This window comes from Camelus bactrianus, chromosome 6 (assembly GCF_048773025.1).
Source record: "Camelus bactrianus isolate YW-2024 breed Bactrian camel chromosome 6, ASM4877302v1, whole genome shotgun sequence".
NCBI lineage: Eukaryota > Metazoa > Chordata > Mammalia > Artiodactyla > Camelidae > Camelus > Camelus bactrianus.
The window spans coordinates 65,093,192-65,110,931 of NC_133544.1; the positions used below are offsets into that span (position 1 = coordinate 65,093,192).

Below are 17,740 nucleotides of genomic sequence, written 5' to 3' on the forward strand. Positions count from 1 at the left end.
GACAATAAAAGCTCAGAATAAAAAGCTTCAGCCCAGTGAAGGACCATCAGCAAAATGAAAAGGCAACCTACTGAAATGGAGAAAATATATTCAAATGATATATCTGATAAGGGATTAATAATCCAAAATATATAAAGATCCATAGCAAAAAAAATTCTGTTAGAAACAGGTAGAAGATCTAACTCAAGAGCAAAAAAAATTCTGTTAGAAACAGGTAGAAGATCTAAATAGATATTTTCCCAAAGAATATGTACAGACAGCCAACAGGTACATGAAAAGATGCTCAACATCACTAATCATCAGGGAAATTCAAATCATAACCACAATGAGATATCACCTCACACCTGTTAGAATGACAATTAAAAAAAGACAAGAAATAACAAGTGTTGGGAAGGGATGTAGGGAAAAGAGAACCCTTTGCACTGTTGGGAATATAAATTGGTGCAGCCACCATGGAAAACAGTATAGAATTCCTCCAAAAATTAAAAATAGCACTGCTGTGTGATCCAGCAATTCCACTTCTGGGAATGTATACAAAGGAAATGAAAACATTAATTAGAAAAGATGTATGCACTCCCATGTCATTGCAGCATTATTTACAATAGCCAATTTATGGAAACAATGTAAGAGTTTATCAGTATATGAATGGATACAGAAAATTTTTTTGTATTTATATATACACACACGTATGTATATAAAATGGAATATTACTGAGCCATTAAAAATGAAATCTTGCCATTTGTAACAACACAGATGGACCTTGAGGGTATTATGCTGAGTAAAATAAGTAATACGTAGAAAGACAAATACCATATGATCTCACTTATATGTGAAATCTAAAAACAAAATAATCCCCTCCCCACAAACGAAGCTCATAGATACAAAGAACAGATTGGTGGTTGCCAGAGGTGGGGGATGAGGGGTGAGATGGGCAAAGGGGATCAAAAGGCACAAACTTCCAGTTTAAAAATAAGTCCTTGGGGGTGTAATATACAGCATGGTATAGTTAGGAATATTGTATTGCATGTTTGAAAGTTTCTAAGAGAGTAGATCTTAAAATTTCTTATCACAAGAAAAAGATTTTGTATATATGGTGACGGATGTTAAGTAGACTTATTATGGTGATCATTTTGCAATATATAGAACTATTGAGCCATTATAATATACACTTAAAACTAATATACTATTACGTGCCAATTATACATCAATAAAAAGAAAACAAAGAGGCTCAAAAGTTTGAGTCATTTCTTTCAGCAATGCCTTACCTAAAAGAAGATAGAAAGTATCAACAATCATACCAACTTTTAAGGATACCTGCTGAGCACAGTTTGAAATACTCTAAAGGGCTAGATGGGGAGGTATCTTCTAGAAATTTGGCATTTCACACTTGCATCGTGATCTCTGCTTCTGGGACTTGTTCACCATGAAATGGTATTTACTTATCACTATCATGCTAGAAGCACAGAGCTGATCCGGGAGAGAAACCTTTTTACAAAAAAAAAAAAAAAAAGAAAAAGAAAAAAAGAGAATAACCCTTTTCAAGCCACTGAATGAGTCAATAGAAAAGAGAACAAGAACTCTGATGACATAACTCTGATACTGACAAATTAGAGAGTCCAAACTTGCAGACAGATGCAAAAAATGAATAAAATGGATAGAAAGGAATAAGAAGATAAACAAAAACCTTGTGTTCCAGCTAAGGAGTTGCTGTAGTGTTTGCACCATCATGAGAGTAACCTATCTATAGGGCAAAATAAACATCTGCTCTAAAAATAGCATGAGATGATTGTTCACCACTGGAAAAACTGGTCCCAAAGGCCAATTAGTGGGCTCCAAAGGGAAGAGAACATTTGGGATACACCTGATAATCTTTCCTCATGAATTCCCACTTCTAGAATTCATAGGAAGCTATAACTGTCAGAAGAAATAAGACATAGGTTTCAGAACAACATAGATAAATCTCTGTTGTGCAGCAAATATGCCAGTTTCTCTCCAAACCAGTATCAGTATCCAGCAAGGCTAACCCCTTCTCTGGGCTGTTGACTGCCAAGGATGCCATGCCCTCCATCTTGCCTGCCATTTGCTGCAGTGAAAATAGATTACGAGGCAGAACCACCAGTTCTATGTGAGGAGACAGGTTCAGAAGAGGTACAAGTAGAGGACAGCTCTTAAGTATGCTTTTTAGCTCTGCCTTCTTTTGTGTGACTATAAAACACTAACACCTCAAGTATATAAATTAATGTAAGGAGATTCATCCTTACAATGAAGACGGCTGGGAACCAGAGAAGTGAGAGAGACGAGTATGAGGTAAGAGCCTCAATAGTATATAAATTCTGTCGTTATTAACCAGGAGCTGTACCCAGTAAGAACCAGGTCTTTGGGGGAGCGAAGATGTTAGTGAAGTGACATCTGGAAATAACTGATGAAACAGCTCTGAGGAGCAGGGCAGAAAGAACTTAAACTCTCCCTATTTTTACCTGTATTTGATGATGATCATCTGCTGACTCTACAGGAGAGAGAGCAATGTGACGTCTGAGCACTGCAGATTGGTGAGTTCACTCCCACATGGTTTACAAAGCCATTGGAATCCTCAGACATATTAGTCGCCAAGTATTTCTCGCTATTTTCACTCTTTCCTCAGGGTTTCTTTGGCTTCTGGGTTACTCTCAATTTCTGCTACAGAGGAATTATTTACAGCTTTGCTGTGCCATATATGATCTCTTCACATACTGTAGAGGAGCCTGGAAGTGAGGTGTGATACGAAAAATTCTGAATTTGTCTTATCCCTTGTGTCACTAATTGCAATCATCAAGATTATCCTTCAAGCTATGACATTATGTGATCTGGAAATTAATACATTTTACAACTAATATATGAATAAATACTCTTAGCTAGAATACTTCTATTACAAGTATCTGGGTCTGTATTCTGTACTTACATTTTACTGAATAAATATCATCACTCAGTCATGTCACTTTGGGTCTTTTAGGCCCAAATGATGACTGACCCTCACTAACGGAAGGGATCCAGAAAAAAAAATTAGTTAAGACCAAACTACTGATGACATTGTAAGCATTTGTGATGTTCTGAATCTGTCCCTAAAGCAGGATAGAGGCCTTTCTGTGAATCCTGACACCTCAAGGCAAAACCCTCACAAATTCTCAAGTAATATACAGATACACTGCTCACTTCAAAAAAATTATAAGTAGAGTTTTAAGTTAGACCAAAGTTTTAAGGGAATATTTTAATTCAATAGGTAAAAGATAAGACCAAATTGAAAGCCATTTTGTAGGTGTCTGGATGTTCAAACTTTTCTTGAATTAACCAACTTTGATGAACACTGAAGAAAGGATAGTACATTTGACATTTTTCATTTCGATTATCAGACCACATTAAGATGTCAGCACTTATTGTTCCAACACTGATCCAGAATAAAAGTGAAGTGCATAAAGATTTCAGTGTGTTGTTTACCTTTTCCACCTCTCTTCTTCTGTTGCCTAACATTTGTGTCTCTAGTTCCTAAGATCCAAGTAATTGAAATTCTGTGTCCAATATTAAGAATCTTTTATATCTCATTCTGTAGATACTAATATATGGTTATCATACCTATTTACATTTGCAAGTACTGTCATTAACCTCCAAACTGCTTGTTGCATAAGATCCTGTCTTTATCTGTGAGAAAATTCTGAAAGAGGAATGAGAAAGTCCAAGATTCAAAGTCTGATCATATCTAGCACTCTCAAAGTTTGACAGTCTTCAGCAGTATAGTTAGATTATTAGTTATTTAATAGAATACTAAGATCTGAGGGACTTAGAGGTCTCTTAAGAGGAAATATTCCTGAAGATTAAAGAATAAAGTCATCTTTGTCATTGTCATTCTTTTCTCTCCACCCCTTAGGAAGCCATGAATGTGTCAGGAGTCAAGACTGTGACTGAATTCATACTCCTGAATTTTCCCTGCTCCAGAGAAGTTCAGGTCCTTCTCTTCATGCTGTTCTTTGTGTCCTATATCCTCACATTGATGGGGAATGGGGCCATTGTCTGCGCAGTGAAGCTTGATAACAGGCTTCACACGCCCATGTACACTCTGCTGGCCAACTTCTCGTTCTTGGAGATCTGTTACATCAACACAACTGTTCCCAATATGTTAAGAAATTTCCTATCTGAGACCAAAACCATCTCTTTCACTGCCTGCTTCCTCCAGTTCTACTTCTTCTTCTCCATGGGCACCACTGAGACCTTCTTACTGCCCCTCATGGCTTTTGATCGGTATTTGGCCATCTGCCGACCTCTCCACTATCCTACTATCATGAGCAGCCATCTCTGCATGAACTTGGTGGCCCTCTGCTGGGTAATAGCCTTCCTCTGCTATCCAGTCCCTATTTATTTTATCACACAACTCCCCTTTTGTGGCCCCAATACCATTGACCACTTTGTCTGTGACCCTGGTCCTTTACTGGCCCTGTCCTGCATCCCTGCCCCTGGAATTGAGCTTTCCTGTTCTATATTGAGCTCTCTTATAATCTTCATCACCCTCTTCTTCATCCTTTGGTCCTACACCCTGGTTCTCAGAGCAGTGCTGAGTGTCCCTTCAGCGGCTGGCAAGCGTAAAGCCTTCTCCACCTGTGGTTCCCACTTGGTTGTTGTGTCTCTGTTCTATGGAACCCTCATGGTAATGTACATCAGCCCAACCTCTGGAAATCCAGCTGGGATACAAAAGATTATAACTTTGTTCTACTCATCAGTGACCCCACTTGTAAACCCTCTGATTTATAGTCTCCGGAACAAGGACATGAAGGCTGCCTTGAAAAAAATTCAGATCTGCACAAAAATTAGTCAGAGGAAGTGAATGGATAAAGATCAGAATTATTATTTTTGTTCATTTCTATTTCCCATTTAAAAGTAGGTCTTTATTCATTTGCACCTAGAGATGCAGACTCGAATTGATCTATTACTGCCTAGCCAATAATGAACATTAGTACACTGAATTAAACCAGTCTTTGCCTTCAAATCAGGATTTGGTAGATGGTAACTAGAATCAAATGTCCTGGATGTCTGGACTTTAGACTCTTCTCTTAACCTGATCTCTAATAAGCACTTGCCCTTTTATCAGTGTTCACATTCCTGGTCTCTGACCTCATGCTTTTCGACCTCTATTAACTCCATCCATTCTTACAGTTGGTTTCTCTAGCCTAAAGATCTTTGCCCTACTTCTGCAGAAGAGAAGAGCATTCATACCTTTCAGATAAATGGAAATTAGTGCCAATAAGTAAAAAATCAAACCCCAAATTTTATTTAATTGACATACAAAAGAATAATGATCTAAAGCACTCCCAAATCTCCCAAATCTGTTTCATAATTACTTGAAGAGCTTTTTAAAAGAGTAGATTCCTTTAAAAGAGGCTTTTCTTCAAATCTCTTAAATCAAAATCTTTAAAATGTACCCTGGAGATCCTTGTTTTAATGTTACGCAAGTAATTCTGGTACACCTAGACCATCACTAGTTCACAGACTAATCTTATAGTGTCACTATTTTAAATAAGTATGTGACTGAGGAATAAAAATCTTTGATTAGTTGGGAAATGTGAAAGAAGTTAGAATGAGTACTATAGGTAACTCAAACACTCGGAACAGTAGCAGTAGAAGTTTTTTTCCTGCCTCTGTTTTCAAATCCTCCATTTATAAAATAAGAAATAGGCTACATTCTTCCTACCTTTTTTAAAATCTGTGCAAGATAATTAAGATACCTGGAAATGGGCTTACATTTAAAAAGAAGATAGGTATATAGTAGCAATACAATTTGGGTTAGTTTCACATTAAGGAAGGTTGAATTGAGCACACAGCCCAAGAGAGGTAAAGAAGACAGAGGGCAAAAGCCAGTGATTTTAGCATACTGAAGTGAAGACAGCTGCAGTGGAATTTGATGACAGCTCGAGGTGATTTGGCCCAACTATTTGGTCAAAAAATATATTACTCAGTTGGCATCTGGGGTTGATACATTTCATTCATTTATTGAGTAAACATTTATTTACCTCTTTGATATACACTGGGTTTGTGTCAATATAGAAGATCGAGTTTCTGCCTTTGTGAAACTACATTCTAGTGAGAGAGACAGATAATAAGCAGTTAAACCCATAAATCTGTAATTTCAGAAATCGTTTAAGTAATATACAAAGAATAAAGGAGAGTATGGATATAGAAATTGTTGGGGTAGGATAGGGCATAGTTTAGATTGGATGGTCAGAGAATGTGTTTGTGAGGAGGTGATATTTCAAGTAAGGGAATAAGGCATGCAAAGATATAGGGGAATTAAGTTCCACATAAGTGCATGTTTAATTGTGGGATTTTCAGATTAATAAAGATTAATTTTGGCCAGGAGAAAATGGTGTATGAGGCTGGAGAGGTAGGCATTATCAAATCATCTAGAATCTTCTGGGTCACAATAACGAGTGTTTTATGTGAACTCTGGGGAAGCCTGCACAATACAAAAACCTAAGGGTAAAGCATAATAAAAATGCTACCTTAATAAAAATTCCATGTTAATAAAATCCCACCTTACCCACAGTTCTGAGCAATTCTCAATTTGGAACTACTTATTTACTAACATGTTTAATTAAAAATGTCTTCACTATATTCCTCCTTGTTTTATTAAGGATTTGATGTATCCAACAAAAAATGTACCAAAAAAAAAAAGAAGAGAAATATGAATTGAAAAAAAAATAGAATGAAGCTTTGTGGATCATAAGATTTTATGCTGGTAGAAAGTCAAATCCCCATGTATGTTGTCAATGCACTTTAAAGCAGAGTGAGGAATGGAGAATTATCTATTATATGACTTTTGTTATCTGTAAAAAGAAAACAAATGGGTTCTTCAGGAGAATCTAAATTACTGGCTCCTAGGTCTAAAATAATTTCATTCATTGGGGTTCATATTAGAAACACTGTCTTAAGACAGAGTGAACAGTGGTTTCCCAAGTAATGTTTTATATATATGTTTATAGCTGGTTCAATAGAGTTGCTTTTTATAACATTCCTCAATAAAATGCAAAAGCGTTATGTAGAAGTATAACTCAATAGAAGGAATTCTTCCCAGATCTAAGAATTGTGGTCCAAGTATGAGCTTTCTAATGATCTTCCTTAACCCAAAAGTCTGACCTAGACTTTCATAATTTACTAAGTCTTATTTCAGGAATAAAATTTAGAGTTAATTGCATGTTCACCGAAGTTAAAGATTAATAACCCTTAAATTTGGCTACCAAAGTTTCTTTCTGTCATGTAGAAATATACTTTAGAGGACTATTCACAAGATTGAAAGGAATTGTTGATATTATATATTTGCCTTAAGAAGTGTATTACATTTCTTTCTCCACTGAAAGTAATTTTCCTGTACAGGGCTCCCACAGCTGCTTGCTCATGAAAAGTTAGGAGTTGAAGGAAAGGGTGACCTAAAACTGAAAAAGAAGTTAATCTTGACATGATTGAAAGTTGAGGGCAAAATTTTCTCAGAACTGGGTTGTTTGAAACTTGACATTAGTTTTCCCATTTAAACCCTGTTAGATAATGTAGTTAAGTGCCCAAGTTGTCTCATAAATATCTAGATAATACACTATATACCTGCACATATTCTAACCAACATCTATTCCTGATAAAAGTTCTTAGCACACTGGGATAGACAGAAACTTCTTCAGTCTCTAAAGAGCATTTTCAAAAACCTATAGCTAACATTATATTAATGGTGAAAGTGGATGTGTGTCTCCTAAACTCAGAAACAAGACAATAATGTCTGTTCTCACCACTTCTATTCGACATTGTACTTAAAGTGTTAGTGCAATCAAAGAAAAGAAATACAGGGCATCTAGAGTGATAGAAAGTAGATTGTCTTTCACTGGATATGAAATGATCATCTATGTATAAAATTTAATGAAATCTACAGAAAGGCTACTAGAATTAGTAAGTGACAGTTAATAAACGTAAACTTCAATTAAACATACTTGGGCAACCAGAAGAGTTTTCTTGCCCTGCCATAATAGCAGAGCCCAACAACAAGAGGAAAAACTCCTCTTCTTTCCTGGCAAGGACTCAGCCAATGAAAAGACATGGACTTTTTGTTTTCTATAGCCCTCCCAATTTCCCCTTTCCCTTTGTAAAAGCTTTTTTCTTTCCTTCCTCATGTATGGATTTGCATGTGGCTCATCATGGTTGCAGACACTGAACTGCCATTCTAGGCTAATCTTGTATAAGCTCCCCCTCCTTTTTTTTTTTTTGCTGGAGAAATATCTAATAGTCTATTTGTTTCAGGTAAACATGAGTTTTTGCAAGATTTCAAGATTGGAGAAATATACAAAAATCTCCTGTATTCTATATACAAGTAGCAATAACAATCAGAACTTGATGTTAAAATTCCATTTACAATGCTTCAAAATATTAAATAGAGATAAATCTGAAAAGGTGTGAAAGAACTATACAATGAAAATAAAAAACATAGCTGTAAGAAATTAAAGATGTAAACAAGTGTAAAAATGTAGCTTGTTCATGGGTTGGAAATTCAGTATTGTTAAGCTGTCAATTCTTCTAAATGTCTACAGATTCTTTGTAATCCCAGTCAAGCTTTCAAAGGGCTTTTTTTTTTTTTTTTGGTAGAAATTGGCAAACTAATTTTAAAATCCATATGGAAATACAAAGAAATTAGACTAGAAAAAACAAAGTTGGAGGAGTAACATTGCTTGATTTTTAGACTTATTATAAAGCTACAATTATCAAACAAATGTGGCATGAGCATTAAGTTAAACAAATAGACCATTGAACAAAATATAGAGTCCAGAAACAGACACCTACATGTGGAAAACTGGTTTTCAACAAAAGGTGCAAAAGCAATTGAGTGTAGAAAGGAACACCTTGATAAATGGTCCTGGAATAGTTGGATATCCATGTCCAAAAATACTGAACATCACTATTTCAACAACCTCACAAAATTTACCAAAATTAACTCAAAATGGGTCATAGTCCTAAGAATAAAGCCTAAAACTATAAAACATCTAGAAGAAAGCATAGGGTAATATAAAACAGGTAAACAACAAGGACCTACTATACAGCATAAGGAACTATATTCAATTTCTGTAATAAAATATAATGAAAAAATATATTTATGGTGTATGTTTTTATGTATAACTGAATTACTTTGCTGTACACCTGAAACTAACATTGTAAATTGACTACACTTTAATAAAAAATGAAAGAAAATGAAACAAAACAACCCTACCCCACTGAAGAAAACACAGGGTAAAATCCTTGTGACCCTCTCTTAGGCAGAGATTTTTAAAATACAACACTAAAAGCATGATCCATAAAATTACAATATAACAAACTGGAGTCCATGAAAATGAAAAATATCTACTCTTTGAAAAACACTATTAAGATAAAAGACAAGCCACAGACTGGGGAAAAATATTGGCATGGCATGTATCTATCCAAAGGCTTGCAATAGAATGTATAAATAACACTCAAAAATCAGTAAGAAAGCCGAATGACCCATTAAAAATGCAAAAAAGATATGAATAGACATTGAACAGAACATATACAGATGTCAGATAAGCAAGTGAAAACATATTCAACATCATTAGTCATTAGGGAAAATACAAATTAAAACCATAATGAGCTACCACTGTATACATACCAGAATGACTAAAATTAAAAAGACTGACCATACAAGTGTTGGTTATGATATAAAGGAATTGGAACTCTCGCAGACTGTGTTTGCATGTAAAAATGGCACAGCACTTTGGAAAACAATTTGACAGTTTATTCAAAGGTTAAGCATAAATGTACTATTTGATAAAGCCATTCATTCCTCACTATTTACTGAAAAAAAATGGATATGTCAAACGAAGTCTTCCACACAAATGTTCATAGCAGTTTACTTGTAACAGTCAATAACTGGAAACAACTCAATGTTCGTCAACAGGTGAATGGAGAAATTCTTCTTTGAGTTGAGTCCGTTTGGGGACCTATTAGCTTCATGTGCCTGGATGATTTCTCCCAGGTGGGAAGTTTTTCAGCTATTATTTCTTTAAAGTAACTTCCTATTCTTTTCTTTCTCTCTCCTCTCCTGGGATTCCCATAATGTGCAAGTTGTTTTACTTTATGGTATCCCATCATTCTTATAGGCTTTTTCATTCTTTTTCCTTTGTCCTCTTCTGACTGGATAATTTCAAATGACATGTCTTTGCATTCACAGTTGCTTTCTTCTGCTTGATCAAGTTTGTTGCTCTCTATTGCATTTTTAATTTTATTCATTGTCTTCTCCAGCTGCAGAATTTTGGGTGTTCTTCTTTATGATTTCTATCTCTCTTGTTCTTCTCATTTTGTTGATGTATAATTTCTGTCTCTTTATTGACATTCTCTATTAGGGACTGTTCCCAGGAATATATGGAAGCTCTTCAGAGTCCTTTTTCTCCAAGTAACTCACTCCCTCGCTTTTCCTCCTAGAATTTCTGGTGTGTCTATTGTTTGTGTCAGTTGATATTCTTTGCCCTAGGTGACAGTGGCTGGTTCCTTTGCCTTAAAGGAATATCCTCCATGTAGATGTTTCTCTCTCTCTTTTTTTAAATGAAGGTACTGGGGATTGAACGCAGGAACTCAAGCATGCTATGCACTCACTCTACCACTGAGCTACGCCCTCCCCCACCTTGTTTCTCTGTTCTGAGAGAGTTCTGAGTTAGGTGAAATAAAGGCAAGGCCTCTGTTGCAGTCTTTCAGGGAGCCCCTAGACAGATCAAAACAAACAGGAAACTTTTGAGGATGAGGTTCATTCTGTTTTCTCAGGAACCAAGAACCCATTCTAGGAATATGGACTGTTGTCTTTAAAGTGCTGCTAAGCTGAGGAGGAGGGGATGTGGCATAGGTAAGCTAACATGCCACAAAGCTCTCCTGCCATGTTTTATTTGTCCTTTTTGATTATGCATTCATTTGCTTGCTATAAATCTTTGACTATTTTCCTGAATTTTAGTCAAGTTGATTCTGACAATTTTTGTCTGTATTTTCAATGTTTCTGTGTAGGAATGTCTCTTTGGAGTTTCCCACTCCATCATTTTTATTTAGAGATATATAAGTAGTAAAACTGAAGGAAAGCAAGGGAATTAATAACACAAAATTCCCCCTTTCCCTTTGCTGCATAGAGAGACTGATGTTGGGAATAGGCTCACAAGAGGCTTCTAAAATGATAATATTCCATGTTCTTACTTGGATAAAGAAGAGTACAGGCATTTCTAAATATCATATTCTTTAATCTTTCATATAAATTACATAGACTTTTATGTATGTTTGACATATTTTGATTTTAACATTTAAAATATGTAACAGTTTTTATATATTTATGTTTGACATAGTTTTAAAAAAGGATTTTTGATAGATTTATTAATAAGACCCTAGAATTTTTTTTTTTTTAAATAGCTTGAACCTACGTGAGAACAAAACACTTTAAAACATATATGTCTAGCAACAGGGGAAGAATTAAATAAGTTATGGTTTATTCACAAATGGGACAATATTAAACTATGAAAAAGAATGCGGCATATCTATTTGTATTCATTTGAATAGGAGGTTATAAAATTTTAAGAGAATAAAAAATAGCTGTGAAATAGTTTGTGTAATATAATCAGTTTAAAGAAACTAAAACCATTATATGTGTATGCATTTGCATGCTTCTATATGTATGAAAACTGACCTGTACTAAACTTGTTATTTGTGGGAAATGGGATTGTGAAGAGGGTGGGTGGAAACCTTTATCCTTAACTTTACACTTTAATGTATTGTTTGAAAAATTTATGACAAGCATATGTTATTTTGTAATAAGACACATATCAAAACATAGTTTTTAAACCATATAAGTTTTTAAATACTAAAAATGTAAATAATCCATGGTTTTGTGACTAAAATATATTCAATTTTAGTGAAGACTGATTAAAGAACTAGCTCACTCATCCAGTTCTAAAAACAATTCCTTTCATGACCTGCTTACTATGAGTTAGTCAGTTAACATGCTGATGTCAGGGGTGAAAAAATAAGATACAAGATACTGTCCCTGTCCTCAAAGGGCTTATAGTCTAGCTTAAGAGACACAGACACATAGTAGACTCACCTCAAAGAGTCAATAAGTACAATGATGGAATATGACCTGGTGTGTTCTAGGTGCATTATGGAGGGAATCATAGTCCAATCTGGGGATATTAGAAGGATTTTTCTGGTGGGAGTGATATGTGAGTTAAATCTTAACCAAAGAATAGGTGTTCTTAGTGAAGTGATGACAGATGTGCTGTTGAGTTTTGTCCAAAATATTTTCTGTTCCTCTTTCAGCTAATGAATTCAGCTGAATTATTAAAATATTAGTGCTCAATTAAGGTGCAACTTTGATGAATATATCAAGCTTGTCTTTAGTAGCTTTCGAAGCATATTTTCTGATTCCTTTTCCCACCTTTTTTTTTAGGTCCTTCTATCCACCCTGAAGCATGGTGCTCTCCAGTTGCCCAAGGGGACTTTTAAAGAGATAATTTTTGGTCTTCAGGTGAGGGTTTTCTTTCTTTCTTAGGCTACCACAATGTTTAAATATACATACTTGTAACTATTTAACGGGATGATTTGGACTTGGTAGGGTATAAGCACAAAGGAACTTTATTTTTTCTCACCATGCCTATTTCAAACATTTCTGATGTTCTATTTGTCTCCATCTGTGGATAGTCTTGGGCCAATGTGATAGCTTTTCTGATTGCTTTCAGTATTAATACATGGTTTCCTTATCCAGGTATTGGAAATTCTAATATAATCTAAAACTTAAATTTTAATTTTTATCCAAATTAAAACATCCCTCAAGACATTCAGGCTTGATCTACTTCTTTTCCCCTGCCCTTTCACTCCTCCTCTTCCACATTTCTACACTGCTCGTGGTTACTTTAGGTTTGAAGAGGACAGAAAGCCTTTTCCTTGACTGGTGTTGTTGCTGTACAGACTTGACAAAAGTTTGTATGCTGATTTTCCTCTCATGGAGTTTTTTTTCTTTTTTGTGGGGAGGGGAGCACCCTAAAATGCAGTTCCCTGATGTGGGCAATGCTTCACTGGCTGACTACTTATAACTTCTTTCATCTCTGGATTCTGGTGACCCACCTCATATAGACTAACTTTTAGGGCTGCTTTACTTTTCCAAGTAGTACTTTTGGGTGGACTCTCCTTCAAGATGGCCCAGATTTGTTATCTTCTATGAGCTCTAACTAGGCCAAGTGTGATATTTTGTATTTGTTTTATTATGCTCCTATTATAGCCCATTTCTTTCTCCTTTTCTCTCAGAGCGAAGTTCTACAATATTTATATATTTTTTCCAGGTGTGAACCAGGGACAGTCCAGGTATCTCTTAAACTCCAGAGAACAAGGGCAAGTCCTTTGAGTGGTTCTCTTGATGTAATCTTCATTTTCCTAATGAAGGTTGCGTGCTGACAACTTACTAAAGATATTCTTACTCATGTTTTCAAACAAAGTTTTAGCCTCCCTTTTGTATACTGTTGATAGGGATGTTGAACTAAGAATTGTGACACTGGCTTAATAATCTGTTAGTGTATCCATCATTGATGTGTGGGGTTTCTGCCAAAAATTCATGACAAGGCATTTTATGGGTTATGTGGCTTTTAAGCAAAGTGTTAGGCAGCCAGGTAGGCAAATAACAATTTGATTCATCTCTCTTAAAGTTGTGTAGACAGAGATTGTACATTGAAAAAGTCAAAATCTTTCTGGAAGCAAATTTTAAGATTTTTTAAGAGTTGTTTTTACCATGTGTCAGGTAGAGGTCTCTTCCCATGGAAATATATTTATGAAACTGAAAACACATAAAAATATAATCAAATACATGATGAATTCTGCTTTGCACAAAAGGACTATGATGGTTATGAATAAAGCTAAATCAATTTGGATTGAAAGAAGAGGATTATTCTTCCACTTGCAGAAAGAGAGTCATCAGGTTTCACAAAACCTTTTCACGAGGTTTGAATAATTCTCATTCCACAAAGAATCTGATGGAGGGCAAATTTCATGTCCCTGTTGCGTAGGCTGTAGATGAGGGGGTTTAATACTGGTGTCACTACCGAGTATGTCAGTGTGATGATCTTATGCATAGCAACTGAGTTGCCAGATGTGGGGCTCACATACATCACCATAATGGTTCCATAGAACAGAGACACCACAACTAAGTGGGATCCGCAGGTAGAGAAAGCCTTCTGCCTCCCAGCTGAAGAAGGAACCTTAAGCACAGCTCTGAGCACTAGGGTATAGGATCCAAGGATGTACAAAACGGTGAGAATGATGATAAGAGAGCTCACAGAATGGAATACATGCTCTATGATGGGTGAGGAGGCACAGGACAATGCCATCAAAGGGTCCACATCACACAGGAAGTGATCAATGATGTTGGGACCACAAAAGGGTAGTTGAGAAATGAAGAAAATAGGAATTGAATGCCCAAGGAAACCAGTGAGCCAACAAAGAGACACTAGAATGGCACAGAACTGCCCAGTCATGATGGAGGGATAGTGCAGTGGATGACAGATGGCCAGGTAGCGATCGTAAGCCATGACACAGAGGAAGAAGCATTCAGTTGTGCCCAGGGAAAAGAAGAAGTAGAACTGAATGAAGCAACCAGAGAAGGATATGGTCTTGGTTTTGGAAAGAAAATTGACCAGCATATTGGGGACTGTGCAGGTCACATACCAGATCTCTAGAAAAGAGAAGTTGGCTAGGAACATGTACATAGGAGTATGGAGTCGGTGGTCCCACCTCACAGCACAAATGATGGCCATATTCCCAGTCAGAGTCAAGATGTAGACCAACAGAATCACCGAGAAAAAGACGATCTGCATTTTCCAGGGACCAGGAAAGCCCAACAAGACAAACTGTGTCACAGTAGATATCCCTGAGTTATTCATGGTCCCCAGACTGTGGAGAGAAGACAGATAGATAATGACAAGTCACTTTGCTGCTGCGGCATTTTAAACTTTTCCTAGGACAGGGAATTTGATGCAGGCAAATATATTGAATATTCTAAAACAAGTCTTGAATAAATCCTGGCTTTTCTGAATGAGCCATTTGGCCCTGATTTCTTCGTAAATGTAGGATTCTAGGCTGCTTGAACTGTCTTTGCCAGTGGACAAAATCAGTTAAACTTCATCTTCTTTTGGTATAAAGAAATCTTGAAATAGAGGCAAAAATGGCTTGTCTTATGTCTAATTTTTTTTCCAGTAAAAGCTTCATATATGGTAATTCATGCTGTTCACTTCAAAATGGGAGAACACATATGCTACCATTTTAAAATAGATTTGGATTTGGGGGCAGGAGGGTATAGCTTAAGTGGTAGAGTGTATGCTTAGGATGCATAAGTTCCTGGGTTCAATCCCCAGTACCTCCTCTAAAAATAAGTAAGTAAATAAACCAAATACCACCCCCCCCAAAAGAAACATGTTATGATGCCCAAAAGGATAAAGAGTCAAGAGAAGCAATGGGTTTGTGCAAGGAGAACATTACTGGGGACTTGAAAAAAACAGGTTTAAATCTGACACTTTCTACAGATTCAAGTGATTTGAGCTTTGACATTACTTCAGATTCATTCTCTACCTCTCTTTTTCTTGAGCTATTTTCATTAGGAGATTTCTATCATTTTTTTCCCCATGATACCAGACAAAAAAGGATATTCAAATAATAAATTATTTATATATCTTGCTATTTCCTATTTCAAGACGTTGATTTTGCACCACAGCTCATTTACAATTTGGTATTTAATCCTTTTTTTAAAATTTTTATTCTTTTTTGGGGGGAGGTAATTTTGTTTGTTTATTTGTTTGTTTATTTAATTAGAGGTACTGGCGATTGAACCTACAATCTCGTGTATGCTAAGCATGTACTCTACCATTGAGCTATACCCTCCCCTCTAATCCTTTGTTTTTAGTAATGAAAATCACTATTATTCAACCCATAATTATTAATTTCACATGGTAGTTTATCATGCTTCTTATACATTTAAAATATCTGTCATTAAAGATGAATATAACATACGAGATGTATTGGAGAAGACAAGTAAAATAACCAAGAGATTTTCTTCTGAAGTTTTCCTTACTGCTGCCACAAGTTTCCCTTAAAATTCACTATTTGAAGATTTTACTTTAGTTTATTTAAACAATAGCCCCCAATTTTCAAAACAACTGAAAACAAGGGAATCAAAGATGTTTCAAAAAATTATTTCCCCATATTGCAAAATTTGTCCTTATTGCCTCTAGAACACGATCACCAAAGATGTCTTTTTAAGAATCAAATACAATTCAGAGAAAAGAACACAGTGATAGCTTTAATATAATGGAATCTCTAGTCATTTTTTAACAAGATACTTTTAACTTTTTTTGACTGATAACAGAAAATTTTACTTAAAAAAGAATTTTGCTAAAGTGGAGTCTATAGAATATTTATAGTACTCACTGAATATAATCAAATAGAAAAAAATTCATTCTGTTCAGCGAGGTTATATTAAATAAGATAAATATGTTTATGGTGATACAGATATTACAAGCTCACTAAATTAGTAATGTATAAAATGAACTATGAACCTACTCATTTAGAAGCAAACATAACCTTCCTATTGAGCTGGTTATGTCAAAGCATGTTGTAGTCTTGTGGACAAGAAACCAATAAGAGAAGGAAACTGAAAGATGAAGACAAATTCTTTTTAAATTTTTAAACTGGGATGATTATGAAGAGCTAAACTAACTTGCTTTGATGGTCATTTTGGTGAGGCATCTGAGAAAATGATTCCCTTCTATGAGAAGTCAGCACTTTCCAAGCAAGAGCCCTCTCTTCTCAACAAGACAAGAGAGCAGTGATGCAGAGAGCAGCCACTTACTACTGGAATAGCAGCAACAATGACTTGAATTCACAGTCTCAGAGTCACAGACTTTGACCTAAAATCAAAATGCACAAGACTTGGCTCCAAGCACTCTTTTTGAAATTGAAATAAAATTTAAGAAAACTCACAAAAAAACTATGAGTCAACTGTAGTGAAACCATTGTAAATGAAGTTCACAGATAATTTCCAACATAATTGTAAGAAGCAGTTCTTAATATATTCATCATTAAATGCTATGTGAATCTTAGTCCTCATATACATTTGATTTTACTATTAAAAAATGTTTAATGCCTCTTTTCCTGAGGTTGCAGATGAGTAATAGGATGGACAAAGAGGAGGAGTTGAAAGAGGAGACCAAAAAACCCCCCAAAACCAAAAACACCTCTATTTTCTCTTACTTTTAGCCCCAGTGGATGGAACTAGTTTCATACTGTTTTGTTCAAAATATCTATAAAAGTCATACCATTCCTGGTGGCCCAGCTACTTCCTTTGAAGGGGAAGACCTGTGGATGACTGTGGCACCATTTGTGCACTTATTTTGGAGAGTGTCAGTTCCATGGTGATCTAAATTCTCTGAGAAATTTTTTTGAGGGGGTGGTTCTTGAGTTGTAAGAGAAACCAATATTCATTGATAATCTCTTGAGCACACTGAATGTACAAGTGTATAGGTGAATGGGCTCACCTGTGGTGTGTAATAGCAGCAGTGCCCAGCAGAGAAGACGTCTCCTACATAGCATGAAGCTTTCCTAGATCATCCTGGGGATAGTCCATAAGTCTCCACTGGCTTTGATGTGGAAGCCCTGTGTGAGAGCTTCA

General features: G+C 35.7%; 2 protein-coding genes, 1 long non-coding RNA gene and 1 other non-coding gene across 4 annotated transcripts in view; 3 read left to right on the forward strand and 1 right to left on the reverse strand.

Moving 5' to 3' along the window:
- Positions 1-17,740, forward strand: part of LOC141577946 (uncharacterized) — a 169,090-nt gene that overhangs the window by 2,212 nt on the left and 149,138 nt on the right. Inside the window, exon 2 of the long non-coding RNA XR_012507602.1 lies at positions 12,482-12,559. This is a non-coding gene — a long non-coding RNA (uncharacterized LOC141577946). The remainder of the gene's footprint in view (positions 1-12,481; positions 12,560-17,740) is intronic.
- LOC105064714 (olfactory receptor 11H6-like) lies at positions 2,566-4,849 on the forward strand. The gene is made up of 2 exons (XM_010949715.2): positions 2,566-2,605; positions 3,903-4,849. The coding sequence occupies exons 1-2, from the start codon at positions 2,566-2,568 to the stop codon at positions 4,847-4,849; spliced, it is 987 nt and encodes a 328-aa protein (XP_010948017.2).
- On the reverse strand, positions 14,016-14,972 carry LOC105064715 (olfactory receptor 11H7). Its single transcript, XM_010949716.3, has one exon. It carries the CDS (start codon positions 14,958-14,960, stop codon positions 14,016-14,018), a length of 945 nt encoding a protein of 314 aa, XP_010948018.2. The 5' UTR covers positions 14,961-14,972.
- On the forward strand, positions 15,366-15,439 carry TRNAP-AGG (transfer RNA proline (anticodon AGG)). The gene has a single exon. It is a non-coding gene; the product is annotated as a tRNA-Pro (tRNA).